The sequence below is a fragment of the Psammomys obesus genome, unplaced genomic scaffold (assembly GCF_907164565.1).
Source record: "Psammomys obesus unplaced genomic scaffold, mPsaObe1.curated_primary_1811, whole genome shotgun sequence".
Classification (NCBI taxonomy): Eukaryota; Metazoa; Chordata; class Mammalia; order Rodentia; family Muridae; genus Psammomys; species Psammomys obesus.
Window position 1 is genome coordinate 16974349 of NW_026591598.1, and position 24455 is coordinate 16998803.

Here is a 24455-nt window from a genome sequence, read left to right on the forward strand (position 1 = left end):
ACACACACACACACACACACACACACACACACACACACACACACACACCTCTGGAAGAGAAGCCCAGGAAGTGTTCTGAGTCTGTTGTGCATGGATGCAGGTGGAGCAGGCAGCGGCAGCCGGCAGGGACGGTGTGACAGCTCTGCTGTGGGTCTTCAGGTCTTAGAGGATGCTGTATGGCAACGAGTTGGAGTAGCTTGAACATGGGTCTGGCGGACAGAGAACTGTTGGGGGAAGGAAGATGCAGGTGGAAGAAAGAGCAACCAAGAAGCCAGTGTTCTATGAACAGGCTGTCCTGGGTGACCATCAGCAGAGATGGGCGTGGCCAGTGCTTCGGGGGTTGTGTGAGGGAATGGGAGTCCAGAGTAAACAAACTCCCCCGGAGAGAGTGATTCTTTAGGAAAGGAAGGTCTTAAGGCAGAACTCAAAGTCTGTTACAGGCTTTTCCCATTCCACTCCAAGTGTGTATGGCAGTGTTGCATAGAATGTGGTGTCTACAGTGGGTTTAAAGCTCTGATGCCCGTCCATGGGTCTGGGACAGCCTTGCATCCTACCTCCCTTTTCAAAACTTAGCTTGTGATGTCCATCTCAGGTGGACAGTCAAGGCCAGCAGGCTCTTGTGGGCAGGCGGGTGCTGTTAAGGACTTGCCTCCAAGGACCTTCTTGAACTTGCATGGTCTTGGAGGGAGCTCACACAAGAATAAATCTGGCTGCTGAACAAAGCTGTTTTCCATCATTGGTTGGAAACCAATTCCTAACCTGCCCCTTGCTCTGGAATTAATCTTCCTGTGAGAAGCTAAGTCATGTTCCTCAGCCAGAGGCGGCAAGGGAAAGCAGAAGAAAGTGAGCAAACCTTGCTGATGCCCATGAAGGCCTCTTAGTCAGCCCCTGCTGGACCCATATAGCACCTGTGTCCTCACTGTCTTGGAGCCACCCTACGTTCCAGAGCTGAGGTGCAGACAGAGCTCCCTGGCTTGGTCCAGTGCAGAATCACATGAAAGACAGTACGTAGGTAGACCAAGTCCCTGCCATATAGAAGCTCAGAGCAGTGGGAAGCCTCAGGGCTCATCTTGGGGAAACGTCCCCTTTTCCCTCAGCATGTTCTGGTTGTATTTGGTTCATTTCCAAATAGAGCTTTCTCATTACAGTCTACATTCCCAAAGCTTCGGGGAGCATCACATTGCAGAAGTGCACAGGGGTGCCCCCTCCTGCTTGAGCAGCGCCTGGAGCACTGAAGCTGTGCATGTTTACAGAGTGCCGCGGGGTCACTAGAGATAGCTGCCACATGTGCCTGGCGGCCTCCGTGTCACATCAGAGCCTGCGCTCCCCAGTCCTCCAGCCTTTCCCGAAGCAGTTATTCCAGCTGGCAGAGCTATGACAAGGGTTTCCATAAGCATTCCCACGATCCTTTAAGTGAGGAGTGTGACCTCGTAGCCATGTGCCTGGTCCCTCTCCTGCCGTGGGAGGCAGTGGGAGGTAAGAACAATACTCGATGGATGGATGGATCCCCTGTCTGGGGCTCTGCAGAAAGCCAAGCATTTGTTGGCCATCCAAACACTGTCGATCTCTGGGGAGTGGAGGATTAGGAGGAGAAAGTGAGTTGCCTTTTACCTATCCCTGACTAGAAAGCTGAGCAGAACACCCCCCCTCTGCTTCTCTGAGCTCGGCCCCCATCTATCTGGCACAGAATTTATGAACTAAGTATCAAACAAACTTGGCAAAGCAAAGCAAAGATGTTTTCTCTTTGTGTCACGAGTGAGTGAGTTTTGAAGCTGTCTTTGCTGAGGCCCCTGGGAAGCAGTTTATCTAGTTTCCCTGTGCTGGGTGGACAGGGGGTGGAGGAATCCTGGATAGATGCCTTTCTAGTGCTGCACTACTAGAGCATCTTTCTGTGACAGTAGCCCTGCTTGCGCCTGTGATTTGTCCCCTGGTATACACTTCCCTTCTTCGCACCAAGTCTCACACTGTAGACGGAGCCCAGGCAGCTCAGGCATTCACAGGACTGAGCAGAAGCAGTTGAGGCGCCTCTTTCTTGGAAATTACTCCCATGCTAGCTGGGAAAGAATGTCTCCCAGTGCTCGGTGGGGTTCTGCATGAAGCACAGTGATTGGTAGGATTGCGTGTAGCCCCCTGCTCGGTGGGGTTCTGCGTGTAGCGCAGTGATTGGTGGGGTTGCATGTAGGCCCCTGCCCAGTGCCTTCAAGTAATGTTAACGAATAGGCAGAGAGCAGGCGTAGCTTTAGAGACAATGGAGCCTAGCCTCTGCCCCCTGGATCAGCTAGAAGAGGGTCTTAGTAATTCCTGCTTCTCCTTGGATACTGTTTTAGATGGTGTGGGTTTCTTTAAAGGCGCTTCTTAGACATTGCCTTCCATTAATCCTGCAAGGGAAATGTCATGGTTATATCTATTTAATAGATGAAAGAATTAAGGAATTAAGGAAGGTAACAAACTTGTCCAGACCCCCACTGGGAGGACATGGCAGGTGCAGGCTTTGATACCCTTCTGTCTTACTTCTGAGGTCCTGTCTACCAGCCACAGATTTGCCAGGCTATTTATCTTAGGTCTTGAACAGTGAAGCCAGAAAGTGTCATTTTTTGGGCATCTCCTTGTCCTGTGGGTCATGATATAAACAGGAAGAGAGGAGTACCAGGTCTTGGTTTAAATTTGCAAGCATGTCACTTGTTGCTAAAATGTTGCATTGTAGGTTCCCATCAGCAGATAGCTTTGGTGATACAGTGGAGGGGTGTGGGGACAGGTCCTTGCAGGATTCTGTGTTTGCTGCTTTGTTACCTGTGATTGACAGTTTAGTGTGGTATCTGGCCTTTGAGCTGGGACAAGCAGACAGCAATGCATGGAAGTTGGCTACAGTTTTCCAAATTTCATCACATGGGCCTGGGAAGTAGGAAGGAACCACCAAGTGCAGTGTGCATCTGTCTAGACGCCAGTGTTCCATGGCACTGCCAGTGCTCCACAGTTAACTGCACACTCAAAATAGCTAATAGAGAGGATTTGGAGTGACCCTGCCAAAGGATTTGGCGGGTTGCAAAGATAGGCCTTGGTCTGACACATTGAGCACGTGTTGAAGTGTGGGTATGCTCTAAAAGTTAAAAAATGTTTTAAAATAGCTGTGTGTTGTTGTTTTTCCTTTTGCTGTGCTGGGGCTTGAACCCAGGGCTTCATGAGTGTTGGGCAAGCATCTTTATCTCTGAGCTACATTCCAGCCCACCTAGTGCCTATTTGATGCACAAGTATTGTGTTCCTTTTAAGCCCCTCATTAGACTTAAATCAAGAAACAGCCCTGTCCTACTTGTAGGTAATATGCTTGGGTTGATAGAGATTTCATTACCCCCTCCCCCAAAGCTACACATGTTGCTGCTTTGGGACCTGTGTATTTGTGCTGTTGGCTGATGGGAGCTGATTTGTCATATCCCTACCCCCACCTTTGAAATCTGTGCAAGTGCCTTCTGGGGGTAAACCTACGTCCAAATATTACAGATTGCATCCCGGCACCTTGTGAATGTGTTTAGGAGAAGGTTCTTGTCAGTTGGCTGCCCCTGCTACAAAAGAAGTCGATGTCTCTTGGCCAGTGCACGTGTAGACCTTTTTCTAAACAGTTTTCTTCTGTGTTTGGAATACAGTGACACTCTGGATGAATTGTCTGGCTTTGAGGAGAGTCTTCTTGAGTTTCCTGTGCCGTTGAGGTCGATGTGGGTAGCACACATGCCATCTATTGAAGACACCTTGGGAATGCCCCTAATTATGTGTCTAGCTGCCAGTTGACAAAGTGGAGGGATTAGTTGCTGGTTATATGAAACCAGCCAGGATCGTGCAGAGGCAGCAGCTGTAGACATCTGCGAACCATTAATGAGCAGACCATAGGTGAGGGCGCCCTGTGGACTCTCGGAAGGGGCCAGGAAACCATCAACCAGAGGAACTGTCTCCAGAAGGCTTTAGTGTTTTCAAGAAATCACCTGTCAGTGGTGTGTGTGAAACTGTGGTTGTAATCCAAGGAGACAGATTGGTGGTCGACTGTCCCCTACCCCCACCTCACCCAGGAGAAGACCCTCACTGTTGTTGATTGATTCTCTGAGCCAGCAGGCTATTACAGGAGGTTAACAGTAGAGAAGAGCCTGTTGGTTAGCGGCCTCTGTAGAATATTTGGGCATGGAGGCCAGTCTGTGTTGCAGTGCCCTGGCTCCAGGGCTAGAGGCCTGAGCTTTCTGACTCTCTTGCTCGCCTGTGAAACTGGCACCACCTTCCCCAGGACACAAGGCCCAGTCCCCAGTGGCTCAACAGCAGATGTAATGCTACTTTCTTTTGAAATTGGTTTGCGTGTGAGTATTTTTTTTTCCTTCCTGCCTGCCTGCCTGCCTGCCTGCATTTTGAGACAAAGTTTTTCTGTGTCCTGGCTATCCTGGAATTAGCTCTGTAGACCAGGCTGGCCTCGAACTCATGGAGATCCAAAGTGCTCAGATTAAAGGCATGCCCTACCACATTCAGCCATGTTGAATGTTCTTACCAATGAGCAGTTCACCTAAAAACTTGGAATGGTTCGAGTTAATGTGATTTTCTTTTCCTTCCTTCCCCTCTCTAATTTCCTTCCAGTGGACCCAGGGCCTGTTAATACTGTCACTGTCAGGCCTGTTGATACAGAACTTCCGGTGTACTGTTGGGGGAGGGAGCAAGCCCAGCTTCCTCCTCAAGTTTCTGCAGGTGGAGAGCACAGAGTGGGGAGTGAAGGGTTTGTGCTTGGGTCCTGGTTCCCTTGCTGTTGTCACCTACTGAGTTACAGATAGATCTGGGCCACGGTTGCCTACGTAGACGGTTTCTGAGACCCCGTCAGTATAACAGTTCTGTGGTGGGTGAGCTGCTCCTTCGAGAGATTCAGCTCCAGGTCAGTCGGCTGGCTCATGAGCAAGCCCAAGAACGCGCTGGCAGAGTCTAGAAGAGCCTTAACTTAGCTGTTGTCATCTGACCTGGCTGTTTCTCTTCTTTGCCATCCCTGTTGCCTTAGTAAGTGGAAGGCATTGAAGTCAGGCAGCCATCACTGTAGGAATACTGGTAGGGGGTTGAGTTTTAGCACACAGAACAGATGTGCAGGTGGCTTGGGTGGCCACCATCTGTGTGTTGAGATGTGGAAGAAGTGGAGGGGACAGGAAGGACATCTGCCTTCCACTGGAGATAGAAGAGCCCAAAAGTGGCCCTGCTTGCTGAGTGCAGAGTCCAGTGTGGGGCCCTGTTGCTTTCAGAGAATTCTGCCTTTCCGTCAGGTTTTGCAGAGTGAATTCCAATGGAGAAGCTACTCTTGAGCTCTGTGGGTGGGGCCTGGGACTGCAAACAGAAGCTCAGCTCTGGCTGTGTAAGGGAAAGTCCATTGATGGTGGCAGTAGAGCTAGAAAGGAGCCTCGTCAGGATGCTAAGTTTCCACTGGAATGAACACACTGCAGAAAGCACATGGAAATTCCCACTGTTGGGTCAGATGTCTAAGTATCTTGGGACTCTTCTAGGCCTGTCACATGATGCAGTTTTGATAACCTCAGGTGTGCTTGGAAACACCCGCAAATAGGGAGGTGGTTCAGTAGTACAGCTCTTCTCGGCTGCAACCTCAGCAGGATGAGAAGGCATCAGGGAGCAGGCTGGGAGGTGCAGGAGATCCGAGGGAAGACCTCTTGACAGCAACTGTGGAATTAGTCTGCCCTTGTCCTTCTGTCCTTTCTCTCACGGCAGCTTTAGGGAACCATTGCTAGATGGCACACTGGGCAGGGGTTTGATGGGACAGATCTTGGCTTTTAAGTCTGTCCTCCTTTGTTGGTGCTCAGTAACTTGGCAACTGAAGTGATACCCCTCCTTCCTAGAGACTCTTGGCAGCTTACTCATGGAAAGGCTGTGTCAAGTTACAGAGAAACCAGGGGAGAATGGGCCCTCGAGTGCCCAGAGCATGTCCTGGCAGAGAAGCCATGTCCCTACACCCCTGCTGAGTTCTGCAACGTGGGAAGAATGTACTGTCAAAATGACATTGCTTCTTGCTGCCATGCTGGTCACTTTAAATTGTTAATTTTCTGCCAAGGTAAGGCAGGGGATTATTTCTTGCACACAAACTGGCAGGTCATTCAGGGACCAGAGCTCCTTCCTTCCTGAGACATCACCATCTTCTGGGGCCGCCTGCATGATCCAAGATTGTGCTAAGTGATTCCTGATGTGTCATGTGATGTTTGTTTTAGCCTGTTTAAAAAGATGTCAGTGACCCATCCATGACAGTGTGCAGTAGACCCAGAGTTTCAGAAAGGTGTCTTCTGCCCAGCCACATGTTGCTTTGTCTTCCTGGTAGAAGATTTTTGCATGGAAACAAATGCCATCCTGAAGACACTGTTTGTGTTTGGGCCACTGCCATCACTGTCCCTCCCGGGGGCAAGTCGTTCAATAGAAGAATCACTTTTCATTTCATTAAGCCAAAATGCGCAGCTTTCTAGAGTGACCCAGTGGGGAGGCTGGGCTTCCCTTCGGTTCGCTCCCAAATAGCCCCCAGCACAAACTGTTCTAAGTTCCAAGGCAGAAAACAGATTCTTCTTTTAGACAATTGCTTGCTGGGTCACAAGACTGTCCGAGGCCAGTCCTGGTCAAGTGAGACACCACAAGCTTGTGGTAAGTCAGCCCAGCCTCCAGGCACCACAGCTCACCTCTGTGAAGTGAGTATTCACTAAACCTCTCTGGAATGTAAACCAAGGTACCGGCTCTACAGGCTTTGAGAGTTGTTTACCTATAGATGCGCTGGAGGCCAGATCTGCCCTAACCGGTCAGGAGGATGAGGCCCACTCTTGCCTGGAAATATTAGTAATGTGAGTTCCTAGTCCTCCCTGGTGTTAGATACACCGTGTTTCAAAGAATGCCCAACTGCATGTACTCTGAGTGTCCCAACCCCCTCCTAGACAACACCTCACCCTCCCTGATCTGCCCAGTAACTGCTGACTCTGAGCATGGGTAGGGAGAAGGCCCTTTGCCAGCCAGCCTTTTCTCCCAAAGCTCATCTCTAACGAGACTGCCCCCCAGTGGTCATCACAAGAATCTCTGTGTGCTACTGCCATTGAACAAGATTACCCAAGGACTAGTGTCCCCAAAGTTCCTCCAGCAGTTTCTGTGGGTTCTGAGCTCAGGGTCACCCTGGCCCAGTCATTCTGGCTCAGGGGCTTTGTGTTCACAATGGGAGCCAGACATATTGCTGGGGCTTAGGGACCTGTCTTTCTCATAGGGTCCTAGTTACTCTTCCTGCTGAGAAAAGCCGCTAGTTTCATCTGTTGTTCAAAGGCACCAGCACTAGTCCTGCTGTATGATTGCTAAAGCAGTCACAGACATACCGCATTTCCAAGAAGGGCTGTGAACAATGTGGATACCGTAGCAGGGGGGGTGACCAGGCATGTTTTATACAGTAGAACTCCTAGCAATGGCTGATTTTGGAAACGCAGTCTCCTGTGATACAGGGTGTTGACATGACTCTTCAGGAGCTCCTAACCCTGCAGAGCAGTGGATCTTAAAGAGTCCAGAGAAGGTAGCACAGAAACACAAACCTTACCTCTGATAGAGATAAGAGCAACACTGAGAGGCTGATGGGGCTCTGAGCCGGTGCCCAGGCTAAGCAAGCTGCCTGTGCATGGCTTGGGAGTAACTGAGCTCATTCACCCCAAGGCCCAGTCACCTCCCACTCCAGATCCCGGCCACTTGTTTCCTCTCTGTGTTGTGTTGACTCTGAGGGCAGGAGGGCAGGCTCTCATCAGCCCATCCCTTCCCTTTCTTCTGTGGAGGTGGCCCTGCAAGGCCTCCCGGGCCTACCTAGGATACAGAATCCCTCCCACCCCAAGCCCCTGCTCCCGTGTGCCATGTCCCTGGGTATCCTTTGGATGTATAGTGGGCATTGTGCCCAGCTTTATCAGTGCTGGGAGAGTGTGTGTACAGGGTTCAGCTGGGGCTTGTCGCAGGCTGGGACATGCCTGGCTCTTGGTGTCCCCTGCGTAGGAGCTGATTGTGCTCTTTCTGTTGATGGCTTCCTGGGGACTTTGTCTCGGAGTGTTTAGCAGGGCAGGTTTGAATGTCTGCAGGAGACTGGGTGACAACAGTCTGGTTGTCTGTATCCCCTGGATATTTTAGCCTGTGGTGTTTTATTTGACTCTCTTGGGTCTCACCCATATGGACATTATTTTACTTGTTGCTAGGTGATTTAGGCAGACCTTTTCTGCCTCAGTTGATGTACTGGAGAAGCCACCGCCCTTATCCTCTCATACCCTCAAGCTTGTCTCAGATGTTTTGTTGGTTTGTTTGCTTGTTTGTTTTCCTAATTGATTTTTTTTTTTAACTGCACTGTAAGCTCTGTGAAGACCAGGGACTTTGTGTTCACTACTGAGCATCAAAAATACAGCTTGTTACCTAGGAAACAATAAATAATTATTGAGTGACTAATTGAATGGGCAGAGAGTTGTGGAAGGCACAGTGAAATGGCCTTTCTCTGGCTACTTAGTTTTCATCCCATCCCATTGCTACCAGTGTGAGGGAGAGCCCAGAAAGCTTTTTTTTTCTGAAGGAGGGCACTTGGAAGAGGCCATTTTAGTCAGGGGGCTGCAGTTTACCGAATAAGTAACTGTGGGGGAAGGCAGCCTAAGAAGATAGGCACAGGAGGAAAGGTAAACCACTGTGTCTGCCAATGTTGTGTCCTCTGTGCCTCTGTCATGTGCTCATCCCACAGCATGTGGCTGTTTGGACAGTTAGTTCTGTGATAATTGGGACCAAATCTCATGCATCATGCCAGGGGAGAGGGAGGGGGAGGGAGAGGGTCCATTTTGGAGGCATCTCAGGGCAAACAGGCCAAAGCCAGGCACAGACTGAAGTCACACAGACATCTAGTCACAGGAAAGATTTTCCCATCTCCACTTGCTCTGGTGGTATTTCCTCCTAGTACTTTAATTAGGAAGGCTGGAGAGCTGTCTCAGTGCTTAAGAGCACTTGTTGCTCTTCAGAGGAGCCAGGCAGAATCCACATCATGGTTCACGACTATCTGTAACTCCAGTTCCGATGACCTCTTCTGACCTTCGTTGGCACCAGGCATAGGCATGCAATACACACCTGCAGACAGTACATCCACACACATAAAATAAAAAAAAAGAAATATATATATATATCTGTTTGCTAACTACGTAAGTAACAGATTAGCACAGTTTGAAGCTTTACAGCATGTCTTGTAAGACCTGGACAGCGGAGGCTCCTCTTTGCCGGAGGCTATGTGACTCTTCCCACACTTAGGAATTCTGTATTCATCATTCCCTGAGCTGCTGCATTAGTTTGAGGCGCATATACATCCATGTATAGCAGACACATTCACTCATACTTGTTTCTGGGCCTTATGAAAATGAGGACATCTCCTGGGTTGTTTCCTGGGGACCCCTTCCCCACCATCCTGTTTTCTTCATGTTCTCAGTGCTGTTTCCCTTTGGACCCCTTAGGCTTGGTATGACTCCTAGCGAGTGGCTCCAGGCCACTCTAATTTTAACTTTTTACGGGCTGTCAGTAGGCTTTCCCATGTTGTTTCACTTATGGGAAGCATTTAGTCATTTCCTAACCTAATGAGAGTTAAACATCCCTAGCCAGCCCCAGAAATGTGTTGTGAAACATTTCCAATTAGGATGAATTGGGATGAGCACAGAGTCCGGGTGAGAAGGAGTACGCTTGGTGGGGCAGGAATGGCCCCTCCACTGGGTACAGTCTGACAGGTAGAACGAAGGCCTTCTGTAGAGGCCTCTTAGGGTGAGGAGCAGTGCATGCTGGGGCTTTGGGGTTATAAACAGGCTGTCCAGAGATCAGAATGGTGTTCTTCCATGCTGGCCTTCACCAGTCAAGTGTCTGTGGTTCACTTTCTAGTGAATCCCCACAAGTCCCAGTGTGTCAGAGTTACAGTTGCATGAGCTCGGCTTACATATGTAGACATTTTCTTGACAATTCTGAGGAAGGTTGCTAATATCTGTTTTCCAAAACCCACAAGTTTTTGGGGCCTGAGTCGTCTTTGATAAGCACGTGCCAGGTGTTTCTGAAGAGGGCCCTTCCTCTGACCTGGGTACTAGGAGCAAGCCCCCTTGTTCCTCCAACAAAAATGACCCATTTAGCCAGGCATTTGTGGGAGACTGTCCTTTGCATTGTTAGATGTTCAGTGGGGTCCCTGACCCTAGTTACTAAACCCTGGGCGCATCCTTTCTCCTACTATGACAGGCAAAAGGTGTTCTTAGCATCTCTCAGCAGTTCCTAGGACAGGTCAGGTGGACATGGCAGGTCTTACAGAAATCCTAACCAGTGAGCCGTCTCTCCAGCACCCACCCAACCCCTTATTTGGGGGCAGGGTCTCATGTGCGTCTTGGGTTCACTGCATAGGTGAGGATGACTTTGAACTTCTGAGCTTCCCAAGTGCTAGAATTGCAGGCATGTACCACCATGCTGTTTATTCTGGGTGTTGAACCAAGGGCTTTGCTTGCACACGCCAGGTGAGCACTCTGCCATCTGAGCATACCCTGCACTTCTTTGTGGGCAAATGAGATTGAATACCCCATTCTAGTTTGTGGCAGCAGTATGGTGGAAGGGACATTATAAAATAGTGATATCTGTGTGTTTGTGTACACTTGTGCTCATGTGCCCACATGCACATGCTTGCAAGCGTTCTAGAAGGCAGAATCACAGAGGGCCCCTGGAGCTGGAGCTTTGGGCGGTTGTGAACCATCTGGTGCTGGGAATTGAACTCTGGTCTTTGGAAGAGCAACGCATGCTCTTAATCTCTGGGGTCTCTCCATCCCCTGAGAGCACTTTTTTACATGTATGAGGCCTATATGGTATTCATGTAAGATGTGACAGGTGTTGGACACGTGCTGCTGCTGTGTGCTGACCCCCCAGTCACCATCCGCTCTGAGAAGGTTGGTTACCCAGAGGCCTGGGCCCATCCCACACACAAATGGAGGCTGGTGGAGGTGAAGAAAGTGGCCCAAGGTGCTGAGTCGATGGTGGTAGGCCTGGGGAATGGAGATGCCTTTCTAGAGTCAGTGAGTTCTCTGTGCCATACCCTGGACCTGTTATACTAGCTTCTATGCGGTTGAGCCAAATCCATGCCAGTGTGGCCTTGGCTGACATATCTTGCCATAAAAGTACATAGCACAAGCAAGAAGCTCATGACAACGGAAGCCTCGTTAAACAAGAGCAGCAGCAGGAGTATTGGGAATTCTTTGTTTTCTTTTCTTCAGAATTATTTCTCTAGAATAAATGATCATGTATAACCATCTGGAGCAGGGGATAAGCCTGCCTTCTTCCCTTCCCCCTTCTCTTCCCTTCCTTTCCTCAGTCTGCTGTATATATGTATATATGAAAAAAAAAAAACAGGATTGGCTCCAGAAAACAGTGTGCCATGTCTGTGGTGGATACAAAGTAGGCCCCTGCCTCATGCTTGCTGTGGTTAGTAGAGTCAAGACGGCAATAATACTGGAAGGTTGTGGTCCATTACAGCCAAATGTGGCCTTGTAAGGATTCCTGTGTGTGTTTTTATGAGACTCTTTGGCTTTCTCATTTAGGGCTTTCAGAAGCCGTGAGATGAGTTGGACCAGAGCAGGTATCAGATAGAAATCAAAGTCTCTTCATGGTTTGGGGGACTCCCATGGCAGCCTGCCCTTGGAACGCCCCGCCCCCACCATTCTCACACACACACACACACACACACACACACACCCAACCCCTGACCCAGGCCCTCAATATCCTCCTAGGCACACTTCCTCACTTAGTCCCAAGGTCTAGCTTTCTGTGCTGGGGCCCTCCTGCACCCCAAGTTTCCTTTGCTCTTCAGTGGTCTTGCCCGCCCAGCCCCCAGCCTCTTCGCCCCTCACTCCTGCCCTTCTATCATTTCTGCATGTCTGGGGTGCATGGTGCAAGGGGCTCCTGCAAATGTTAGTCAGGAGGGAATGAAGCAGCATGCCGTGTGTCACTTTGGAAATGTGCTAGGTGGGATTAACCTCCAGGGCCCCGGGGCCAGCATTTGGCACAGTTCATTATGCTGCATTTTACTGGCTAGGGTGAGCTCTTCTTAATTCATTTATTTTGTGTTTGTGCACTTGTGGAAGTCAGAGGACAGCTCTTGGGCAGTCAGTTCTTTCCTTCCACCGTATCAGCCCCAGGGCTTGAAACCAGGTCTCCATGCTTGGTGACAGGTGCTTTTCCTCTCAGCCATCCTGCCACAAGCTCTTGACTGTTGGAGCCTCAGGTCTTAGACCAGTTTGAAAATTAGCCTGGGAAGCTGTGTAGGCATTGGCCGAGTGCACAAACGCTGGACTTGTAATGTCACTGTGCACCTTGACATATGCACATGTGCACAAACACAAACTCAGTGAATTAAGAAGGGCTGGCCTTAAGGCCCCCCCCCCCCCATCAGGACCCCTGGCCTGGCAGTGTCACCTGATGGCATTCATCTTCAGCTTAGAGCAAAGGTCACCATAACTTTCTCACTGTAGAACCAGTGCCGGCAGTTGGCACCTGTAGCTGCCAGCCCTGCTGAATAGAAGGAGGGCTGAGAAGGGGCTTTGTGGGCCCACCATCCTGCTTTCTCCTCCTCCAGGATCTCTTACAGACAGGCTGCCGTGAAAAGGGGACAGGCTATGTACACAGTATCCCTCCAGGCTGCAGGCGCACACGGGTGGAGGGTCTACCACAGGGCTCCTTGGGTCTCAGAGTACCCTGAGCAGGCAGCATCAGAGGGAATGAATGCTTTCTTGAAGGAGCTTTTAGTATTGGCAGAAAAACTTAACTACTTTTCTCTGTTCCTGCACAGAGCGACCAGCAGCTGGACTGCGCCTTGGACCTGATGAGGCGCCTGCCTCCACAGCAGATCGAGAAAAACCTCAGTGACCTGATCGACCTGGTGCGTACTGTCTTCATGTGCTTTCACTTGAGGCCAAGACACATATTTGCTGTCTTCTGGGATGCTCTTTCTGTGGAATTCAAAACACAGGAAACCTTCTCTCCCAGGCCAGACCCCCACCATTAGGCTCCGAGATTCCTCCCGACAGAGAAGATGAGTTTCATATGGTGGACTTTGTCTGAGCCCTTCTGTATTGATAAAGTCCAGCGTAAGCGTTAATTGTAGAGTTAACTGTGACCCCCTCCCCCACATACCTTGTCCACAGTTTCTAGAAGCTTGCATTTGGGCCACACCTTTACGGGCACCCACCAAGGTCGACAGCCCAGGCCCCCGGCAGCGTCCTTTCTAGCCTGAAAGGTTTAACAGCACAGGGTTTGGTTTTGTTGTGAGACAGGGTTTCTCTGTGTACCCTCGGCTATCCTGGACTCACTTTGTAGATCAGGCTGGCCTCGAACTCAACAGAAATCTGAAATCTGCCTGCCTCTGTCTCCCTGTCTGTCGGGATTATAGGTGTGTGCCACCATGCCTGGCACAAAGTTTTTTGGTTTTTGTTTGTTTGTTTTGTTATATATATATAAACAATAAAACCATTTTAGAATTTACAAGGCCATCTCTTGACAACAAACAAAGCTTCCAGTACTAAGACCAGGTTACAACCAATTGAGGTGTTGACCAAAGGGGTCCCGTGGAAATCCTTCAGCAACCCATAAGGTTGATAAGAGACGAGGCAACTCTACACAAAATGACAGCAAGGTGCCATTGTTGAAGACACACCCACACTACTCACTGATGTGGAGAGGTCAAGCTGGTGCCTACATCGAAACTTCGCTCCTATGTTTTGGTGTTTTGGGTACAATACTTTACCCTGCAGGCTACCAAAAGACAAATATAGTCACCAACCAAACCAGAGAATATTGACACAAAGTTTTTATTTATCTATCTATCTATCTATCTATCTATCTATCTATCTATTCATTCATTCATTCATTCAATGAATGCTCTGTCTTCATACACACCAGAGGAGGGAATCAGATTCCATTACAGATGGCTGTGAGCCACCATATAGTTGCTGGGATTAGAACACAGGACCTTTGGAAGAGCAGTCAATGCTCTTAACCACTGAGCCATCTCTCCAGCCCTGACACAAAGGTTTTAATACATCTGTTTTAAAAATATTCAGCTCTTTTTTTTTAAAGTTTGCTTTTTTAAGTTTAAACATATAAAATAATTGGCTTTAAATTGATGCCTCAGATGAGCTGGTGCTGAAGTACTATTTGAAAATACTAAAATACTCAACATTGTAAAGCCACAGGAAAAATTGAAATCAGCTCCCAGGAGGCCTTCCAGCTTACTAACATGATTTAATGGGGCTCCGGAACGAGGTCTGCGTTTCCCATCCTGTCCCATGTCTTCCTGGATGTGAAACAGTGAGGCCTCCTTTGCAGTGGGGTTTTCAACCATTCGTCTGCTCTGGTGACTTACTTGTATTCTGTTGTTGGGGTTGAGAACACGTTCACCAGGAAAACAATGGGATAGTAGATTTTCATCAACCCCAGCAAAAATTCCCTTAGCATCCGGGAAGGTCCCCAGTGCAACCATCTCTGTTTATAGGACCCGAAGCCCCAGCTGTGAGCAGGTGTGTGAGACAAATATGAGGCCGATGGAAAGAGTTGTGAGACTTAATTGAAGAAAAAGAAAAAAAAATCCTCAGGATGTGAAAAGGGAGTGGTTTCAGGAACATAGTGGCCCTGTGGAAAAGCTAGCCATAGGTGTCTCGTGCTGAACTTGAAGAGAAGGTGGGTGTAAACAAGGTAGTGTCAAGGTGCACCTGGGTACACACACACACACACACACACACAAGGTATGTTGAGATGGCAGTGACAGCTAGGATGTCAGAGAGGCTTGGAGTGGTGAGTGTCCCGTCCAGCACTCTGAACGCTGCTGTGTGCAGGGTGTCCACTGTTTCTGTGGCCTTATTTAAACCTCAGCCATCCTGTGAGGCAGCTCTGCCAAGTGCAGTCTGGGAGGTGTTGACTTTTTCTTGGTCAGCAGTCTTTGTGTGGACGAGGGGGGCCAAAGTTGGAGGTGTGACCAGGTCTCCCTGTCCTCAGCTGTGAGAGTTGCCTTTTCAACTCTGCAGGAAAATGTGCTTAGCAGAGGCTCAACTTGGTTATTACCGTAGTTTTGAAATAATCCTGACACGGAAGCATGAAAGGATGAACTCATTTTTCTCTTCCGACTCTTGATGTTTAACGGGCTGTTTTGTTCTTATGGCAACCGAAGCATCGTGCTACAGCTGCAGATTTCCCCCGAGGCCCCCTCATCACTCATCTCTGAGATGTGTGTAGCGTGATTGCTTTGCTGCGGATGCCAGTTTCCCTCAGGTCCAAGGGGGAATCGAAGCATGATAGGAAAGGAAGGGAGGCTGAGGGGTGCCTTCCCCCAAACACTGGGTCAGGGTGCTCTGCCTCAGTTGCCTGAGCAGGCTGCACAGACACAGGGCCAAGTGGCCCAAACTATGTCTGTCCTGGCACCTGACTATATGCCTCCTTTTCATGCTGTCCTCTACAAAAACTGCCCGGAAAGTGGTAGAGGGGAGAAGGGAGACCAGGGTTGAGGGTAGGAGCTAACTTGTTGACTGCGCCCAGCAGTTGGGGTTTGAATCTTGAAGTCCTCCAGAGGGTTACATACTCGAAGGCTCCATCTTCAGCTCATGGCACTGTTGGGAGGCAGTGGAAGGAGGTTGGCCCTCTGGGGCAAGAAGGTGAAGGAGGTACTGGGACCCTGGCCCCGTCCTTTGTTTATGGTCAGCATGAGGCGAGCAGCCTTCGCCCACACTTCGTATTAGGTTGTTTGGCTTCACCCCAGGACCGAGAGTCCCAGAGCCAACTGACCATGGACAGAGAACTCTGAAGCCAGAAGCCACAGCCAGACAGAAGAAACTTGTCCTCCCTGTAAGTTATGGTGGAATTTGGTCACAGTAGTGGAAACCTTGCATACTACTGGGTGTCTACATCTGAGCGCAAAATTTCCATCTGATTTTTCTTTTTAACCTTTTGAAGGTCCACATGTCCAACTCACCTTTTTGAGAAACTGAGGCTGTAGGGAGGTCTTGTGGCCAGATGGCATCAGGGATGCTGGTGTCCCCTGCTCTGCGTTCAGTGTCACCTGTGAGTGGGATCATCCAGCCAGAGCCTGGATGCAGCTGTCTCCACGATACCCCAGTTTTACCTGTGTGGAGAACAAGCTAAATAACTTGATTCACTAGTAATGTAAGATGTTGGGAATGTTCTAGAGACATTTTTCTTTTTATTGCTTGGTTTTTGAGTCAAGGTCTGGCTGTGTTATCCCAGGTTGGCCTTGAATTTGACATCCTTCTGCCTCTGCTCCTCTGTACTGGGATCAGAGGCACCAGCTACCGTGCCTAAGTCAAGTTTTAAGTTGCTGCACTTTAAAAGTAGTATATGGGACATGAAGGAATTCCCTTCTTAGAGCAAACCTTTCAGGGTTAGCTTCACGGTATGGCTTGAAAGGTGCCAGCTTATGTGGAGTCAACCTGGGATCAGGGGCCTCGGGATCACCTGGAAGGCAGATCCCTCTCAGTGAACAGGTTGGGGATTTGGGGCACTTACTAATTTTTTAATTGAAGCATGATGGATGTCAAGATGGAAATGGGGCATGACTTCTCAACAGATTAGGCTCTAGTGAAGCATGGCTCGTTAAAGCCGCACCAACAAGCTGCAGGAGCCACATGTGAGTGATGGCCTGCCGTCAGGGTCCCCTGTATGCAGTCCACGTGTGTGGAGCACTTGGCCTGCCTTGTGCTGGACCCAGAGTTGGCTGTAAAAGTCACTCCAAACGCACTACGGTTTTTCTCCTGTTGTGCTCAGAGGTGACAGTTTGCAGCCCTCTTATCCTGTGCAGGAGGCTCTGTGTCCTGGTGTGGTTCTGAAGTCACATGCAGTTTCAGTGTCTTCCCAAAGCTAAGATTTCAGAAAACTCATCCTACCTATGGTCACATTTCCATAGTTCGGGGCTGGGGTGTTTCTAGCGGGGCTCACGCAGGGACCACAGCATTCCTGTGTGCTCACCTACTCAAGCCAGTGAGGAAAGGACCTGTTCTTGAGGGTCATCTCCAGCTTTGAGACCCTTGAGAATGTTGGGGTTTGCCTGTGTTCCCCCTCTGGCCCCATTTACATATCAGAGCCAGGCTGCTGCAGAGGGATCTGTCTGGTCCACGCAAGGCCCCGTTACAGAGTCCCATCAAAATGTGCTGTGTGCTTGGGAGCCAGGCCCCGGCAGCCCGGTTTGCCCTGAGCCAGGTCAGCACTCTGCCTTCTCCACAGCATCACAGCCTTTGCTGCCTTGGGATTCTGCTGGGAAGTGACCATCCTTTGCAGGTGGCCAAGACATTATTTTATCACATACTAATTCCATTGTGTTAGAGGGAAACTGGCCGAAATTGGTTGTTAAGCTGTTTCAGAAATACCCACACACCCATGTGGGTCGGGGATCATGTGATATGAAGATCCTTTGACCTTCTATGGCCTCTCTGCTGAGGGATATTTTGAGTCTTGAGCTGAGGAAGGATTTCTTTTTCTGCAGATTGGCATCTACCAGGCCATCCGTCCTTTGCCTTTTTAAGATCACACCAAAAATAGCCGTGGATCTGTTTTACCAGCCCAGGAGAGCTCGCCTCACAAACATCAGTCACTGTGTTTTTTCTAATTCCTTCCTTCCCTCCTATAGTAACCCAGAGGCTTCATTCTTGGGTTTCCCCAGACTTAATTAAACAAAGGGAAGACCTCAGAGCTGGGATTGCTGCTAGCCACTCTGGCCAGGCCTAGGGAGGAGGAGGTAGAGGAGGTGTCCTTAAGCTTGACCACCCTGTTGATATCCTGACCAAGTTTGGTCCAATATATTTTTTGTTATAGCAACCAGACTGTCACTCTCCAGAACTGGAAAGGGCCATGGAGGACACGGGGTGGGGGAAGTCGGGCCTTTACACTCCAGCCCCAGCAGTAACTGCACTTGGAACAGCTCCTGGAACTTGCCCAAGTGGCATGAGGTCTGCAAGGGGGGCCATGGTGGGACAGGGCAGGTCGGAAAGCCAGAATGCCTGGGTATGTTAGGCCTTTGGACCACAGATAATGAGAGAGAGAGAGTGAGAGAGAGAATGAGTGAGTTTGGGGTGAAGCGCCCTGTGGTACCAGGTCACCTGTGTCACCAGTGGGCAGAATTGAGCTTAACACTGGAGCTTCGGTTTGTCAAGTATTGACTAGCAGATTAGAGGCTAAATGCTGAGCACTGACACTGTTTTTACTTAGTGTTGCATAATCTGGGAACTACATTTCCAGTAGCAGTTGTGAGGAAGGGAGTGTAGCATTCATTCTGGCCCTGAGTGGTGGAGCTGTGGTAGGTCTAGGGACCACAGAGACCACCATAACTGTGGAAGGTTATGGAAGCAGACATGTTCTGCTTTTTTGCCTGTGAACTCCCATGCCCTATGTTGCTAGTTTGCCTTTATTGCCAGCATTTAAGACAGTCTAAGCCAGTAGTTTTCAACCTTCCTAACACTGCTACCCCTTTTAATGGTGACCCCAAACCACAAAATAATTTTTGTTGCTACCTTGTAACTGTAGTTTTGCTACTGTTAAGAATTTTAATGTAAATATCTTTCCCCATGGTCTTAAGTGACCTTTGGCCCCCAAAGGGGTCTCAACCCACAGGTTGAGAACTACTGGTCTAGGCCAATATTTTCCCTCCTTTATCTTAACAATTTAAATATCTCCTCTTTTCTAAAGAGTTCTCAGCAAAGGTGGGTAGACGGTTCTTGAGTTTGTTCAATAGTGCATCTCCAGTGAGTTCTGCCTGTGCCGTGGAGGAAGCGCAGCTTTTATTCCTTGGCTCTCCCTTCCACAGGGAATTCCACTCTCTGTCACTGTGAGCCATGGCCTCTGTTGGTGTCTCCCAGAGCACCGCTGCTTCACCTGTTCGTGGGAGTGAACGTTGAGAACTGGGAGACGTATTCTCTCTGTGATGTTATTCCCCTTTGGCTGGGTTCCAGGTGCTGCTTTAGGTGCAGGTGACAGGCCTTGTTAGGTAGAGCAGACAGTTGTGGGAGGTTCTGGGAGGAGCAGTGGGTGTGGCCAGCTTTCACTCTACTGTCTGGTGAGTAAGCTAAAGATACAGAGTAGGTAGACCTGCTGTGAAGGTGAAGGCTGTAACAGCGGCACCTGCCCCCAGATGACACTTTGTCAGCATGCTGTCCTCGCCAGACACCCCCCACTCCCATTGCTCACTGCCTTTGAACTGGCTTCTGACTGGCTATGCCTTCATGTTTTCTCCCCCTTTCCGCAAAGCCCTCTCTCTTCTGTGGGTTGACTGTGCTACTCTGGTGCTTGGCTTACTAGGGACCCTTGCCTTGCCAGGACCACATTTCTTGTGACTTTGAATATTCCCTGGGTGGGAGAACCCCATCTTGGGGTCTACCAGGTTTTCTCTACTATATTCACTCTATTCTTGGGCTAGAGCAAAGGTGTGCCCTAGTCGTTGGTGACAGGCACCAGCCCCTACCAGGTTTGGTTGTATTGATGTTTTTGAGCTTTTTATTGATGGCCCTGTGTTTGTAATCCCATTCTAAGGGAATGCATCATAGCCAAAGGTCCCCAGCAGTGCCTTTAATGAATTCGTGCTTGGAAGACAGTGGGGAACATTTTTATTTTTTATGCCAGTGTTCTGCTTTCTGAATCAAGGAGGCAAGCTGACTGTTGGCCTTGGGGACTGAGGGAGCCTTCTGCCACCTGCCAGCACCGCTTACTACATGGTAATGGCCCTTCATGACTCCAGCCTGTTGTTGAGCCAGGACCCTGCCACTTGATGGTGCAACTTCTGGTTTGTGACAGGGTATAGTGGAGTGGCACACCAAGTCAGGATGTGATGTGATTTGCCCCAAGGAAGAGGGCCTTTGTGGAGCACCCTTTTCTGCCTTGCTCTACAAAGGTGAACCGATTCAACTTGATGAGTCCTAGAGCGTGCAAAGTGGGAGTCCCTCACTCCACCCAATTTCAAAAGAGATGAAGGGGCCAGGCATAGTGGTGCAAGTCTCTAATCCCAGCACTGGGGAGGCAGAGGCAGGCGGGTCGCTGTCAGTTTCAGGCCAGCCTGGGCTACACAGTGAGTTCCAGGACAGCCAAAGGTTACAGAGTGAGACCCTGAAACAAACAAACAAATAAAAGAAGCTAAAAAAGAAATGACGGACTGATTTGATGACGAGTGAGTCAAATGGTGGCTTGTGGACAAGCATGGGGAGCTGAGTGTTCAGATCCCCAGCACGTATAAGAGCAAGGCCCAGTGGCCAGGTAGGAAGCTCCAGGTTCAGTGAGAACCCCGCCTGAATCAAAAAATAAGGTGGTCCAAGCACTGGGGAGGCAGAGGCAGGCAGATCTCTCTGAGTTTGAGGTCAGTCTGGTCTATAGGGCTACACCAAGAAATTTTGTCCCAAAAAAACCAACCCCACCATCCCAATAAAAAAGAAAAAGAAAAAAGCTGGAAAACAGTTGAAGAAGGCTCAATATCCAGATGTCAACCTCTGGCTTCCACATCCACATGCACATATGAGTTCAGCTCAGTTAGAGCCAAGAGCCCACAGCGCTACACCTTCCATTCCTAAACAGCTCTAGAACAGTAACAGACTTCAGTGTGGCCAGTGGTCCAGCATGTTCCCCGGCCAGGTATTTTGTTCACGCTCTCTGTTACCCTTAAGTTAACTACCCAGTGCACATTTGTGACTTTTCAGAAGGTCCAAGATTCAGATTCAGGTGGGAATTGTTTTTTTTTTTTTTTTTTAATTGTTCTCACATTTAGAATATGACTTTATTCTGAGGAAAAACAAATAATGTTAGTAGGCAACCATATGATAAATTCTTTTTATGGGCCTTGTCATGGGTAATCATCATCGTGGCCTTGTTTAATCTTAGGTCACTCTGTGAGCCATAGATGAGAAAACTGAAGAATAGGGCAAGGACCTCCTTGAGTCCAATCCTAATGTGCGTGGGGTGTTGCACCACGTTGATTCCCACCGTTGTCTCCTTTAAAGCAGAACCCCACAGTACACCAGTGTTGACAGCCAGCAGGCGTGGTGAGTAGAAAGATGATGTCCCTTTGAAGTCAGGAAGCCTCATTGGCAGCTTTGGTGGGGGCTGTTCTTGGTTTAGGCCAGTAAGTCTCTGGGCTATATAGTCTCTGCCACATGGTCTCATTCTCCCTGACTCAGTTCTGAGGCTGGGAAACAGAGGAGCCTCGCTGTGGATACCCTCCTGTTGAGGTCACTGCTTTCGGGACTCCCTTTTCCTAGCAGGAGAGACACGGATTTCTCTCAGGTCAGAACCATACCGCCTCCCACTGTGGTAAATACACATAGAGAGAGGGCAAGTGCAGCCTCCAGCATTGAGCCAGCGCTGCTGCAGCGAAGATCGAGGCTGCTGCATGGGACTGGGTGTGGGGTACTTCTAGCTTTGAGGTCTTGGGCAGATACTTCGCCCGAGTTTCCTCCCTTTTAGTATGGGGCCTTCATTCCAGCCACCGGTAGTGTCCAGCCATCTGTAGGAGCTGGATCTTTCAGCCTTACCCTCCCACACCTGGAATCCTCTCCTTCCAGAATATTGTAATCCAGATACCCAAGGCCACCTCTGAGGGTCTTTCACAGTCACCAAATGAGCCTGTGTTTATAGCTTTCTCCCCTTCTTGTCCTGAGTCTTTTTTTCTTGGAGGCTATACCTACTCAGGTCTCTGACACAGAAAATACTTACAGGTGCTAGTAGCCAAGGGCTGTTTCAGCTCCAGGCAGAGAGCTGGTTGGTTCTGTACACTCTTTGAAAACAATCATCTCCAGTTGGTGCCCCTCCCTTGCCAGGCCACCTGGGTTATCATACTTGTGGATTAGGCTCGTGCTGAATTCCTGGCCAGGTGTTTCTAGGGTGGTGGTCAGAGTGGGCTTCTAAAAAATGTACTCAGGTAAGTAGGGAGTATTTGGGCACCACAAAAGTGGGAGCTCCTGTCAAGCCCAGCTCTTGCCTTCCTTGTGTGGCCTCGGTTTCCTCACAGGTGAAATGAGATTTGAGCAGCCTGGTGAGTTAGACATCGTTGCCAAAAGCTCTAGGTCCTGGAATGTGCTTCTCACTGAAGAGCAGCTGTGGCAGTGTTCTGTCCAGATCTTCAGTTCAGCGGCACACCACTGGCCGTCTTCTGAAGGTGGGCAACAGGTAGTTGACTCCTAGACTCAGCTAACTGCTGAGTTTCTGAATTGGGATCAGTCCCCGAGTGACTCCACAGCCTGCCATCCTGCTCACTCGGGATGTGCCACAGCTGCTCCCAGGAATAGCTTTTTCCTTGCCACTGCAGGTCACTGGCAGATGGCTGGCTCTGAATACAGACACTTTTCCAAGAGAAAATGCCGGTAGGCAGCTGCTCAGTGTTCGCAGAGCCTTTATCTTTCCATGCCGAAGGCTGCCTGGCTCCATCATTAAACATGAAATGTGAATGGGGTTGGAGCCAGCAGTGGTAACCACACATGACCCTGAAGCCAGGTGCCAACACCAAGCAGCCACACCAGCTGGGGCTAGAGGTGGGCTCCAGACACAACCCGAGGCTTTGCGCTGCTTTTGGCAAGGTGTTTTCGGAGTTTGGTGCCACCCTCCTCTCGGGTCAGTGGCCCTCATCTGGCCAGACATTTTGCTCTGTGATCGGGTGGTTTGTGACTGCCTCCTTGCTACATGTGTTTGTGGGCCTGTTGAGCTGGCAATTAAGGCTCATTAGAGACCCTGTCAGTCATAATGTGCACAGAGCCTGCCTGGGAGAGGCCTCCTAAAGGGTTGGGCCATCCAGGCCTAGGCCTCTGTGAAATTGGTCTCTGCAAGTGATTCTGGATGCTTGGTGTGCAGTAGAAGAGGTGTGAGCAGCTCTCGCCACACTCCAGACTGCCAGGTCCTGGTGGGCCTATTACCTTTTATGTAATCGAAACCTTTAAACCTACGAGGAAAATTGAAGTTACAGATGGTGGGAAAGTATCAGAAGGAGGCCTGGAGTGGGGACCCAAGAGCAGGCCACTCTAAGGACAGATGCTGAGCCAAACAGAGGAGACTGAATTGTCCTTAATCTCCATCGCGTCTCCTTCTGGAATGTGTGGGGATACTTAATGACTCTCGACTAGAAGCTAAAATAGCGTTCCCAGTTGAGAACACAGCCCGCAGGAGATTTTTCCCAGGCTGGAGGTGATTATCCTTCACACAAGTCAGTTGCTACCCCTTACCCCCGCCCCAATGAGGAGGGAAGTGTGGCAGTATGGTCTAGCAGTGCGGTCCTTCTCCACCTGCATTCCTAAAGCAGTCTCCCCAACTTTTCCACTTGCAAACAGCTTAGAGTAATTGTTGGTAATTGTGTGCTGTGGCTTTATGTTCCTAGTTCCCAAGGAATCCCCCTCTGGCTCCTGAGACCCCATAGGAGAGAGTGGTTACCCATAGCGTATAGACAGTGTGCCACCCCACCCCCCAAATTTGGGAGGGTACACACCTTCCAAGTTGTGCGATCAGAGATGAGAGGAGAAAGGGAGTGCGTGTGCCTCCTGGGGCTGAGTTGTGTGACTCAGGCCATCAGCCCCAGCTGGCAGTAAGTTGGTCTGAGTTAGCTGGATCTTGATGCACCCTAAACATCCAGGTGAGTCCAAGTAAACTGTCTCAAGCCCAGGATCAGTTGCCTCAGCTGTACAGGAAGGAGTTTGAAATGTCCCTTGTTCTCAGGGGACTCCGCAAAGTTCCCATGGGGGAAGGGCTTCATGCATTGCTAGGTGCAGGTGGTCCTGACTGGTATAACAAGAGCAAGGAGGTAACAGCATACTGTTTCCTGAGATTCTGTGGCCTGAGAGGGAAGGAAAAGTACAGCCCAGGGAGCAGTCAGCCTGTTTGTTGCCCTTCCCTTCCCTGTTGAGCTTGCTTGCTAAGGAGATGTGCGGACCCTCATCAGAAGTGGTCAAGTAGGTAAACTCTTCCCTTACACCCTCTGCCGGTCTTTCTTCTTCCAGCAAGAGGGGAGCTCAGGGTGAGCTGTACTCTGCCCTTGGTGACAAGAGTCACCTCTATCTAGTACTTCCTGAGGCCGCAGGGCATGTGGCAGAAAGAACCTTGGAGACGAGTCCAGGAGGTGCTGGAGGCTCTCTGGAGATGGTGCAGTCTGCTGGGAGCCATGGAGACTTGGTTCTGTGTCCAAGTGTCATTCAGAGAACACCAGCCAGCCTGTTGGGTGTGAGTACAGTCACACCTCCCTAGAGCAGTTCAGTGGACATTTATGGTCACACTTGAGTCTTTGGGGAGCTCGGAGGCTGGCAAGCCTCTGCTCCCTCCACAGAATACGCTCTTGGAGACTCCCCTTTGACCCTGTGCCTGTAAGGCTCCGGGTTCTTGTCTGGATCATGCTTACAGAACACCTGGGTTAAAAGCAGCCGGACATGCCTTAGTCCACCCTCCTCAGTGCGGCTAGG

The 24455-nt window shown here is 49.8% G+C and overlaps 1 protein-coding gene across 2 annotated transcripts in view; it reads left to right on the forward strand.

Annotated features, from left to right (window-relative positions):
- Positions 1 to 24455, forward strand: part of Capzb (capping actin protein of muscle Z-line subunit beta) — a 96707-nt gene that overhangs the window by 31537 nt on the left and 40715 nt on the right. For both annotated transcript variants that reach the window (XM_055610946.1, XM_055610945.1), the window contains exon 2: positions 12833 to 12922. In XM_055610946.1, the coding sequence (XP_055466921.1) occupies positions 12833 to 12922 (90 nt within the window). The remainder of the gene's footprint in view (positions 1 to 12832; positions 12923 to 24455) is intronic.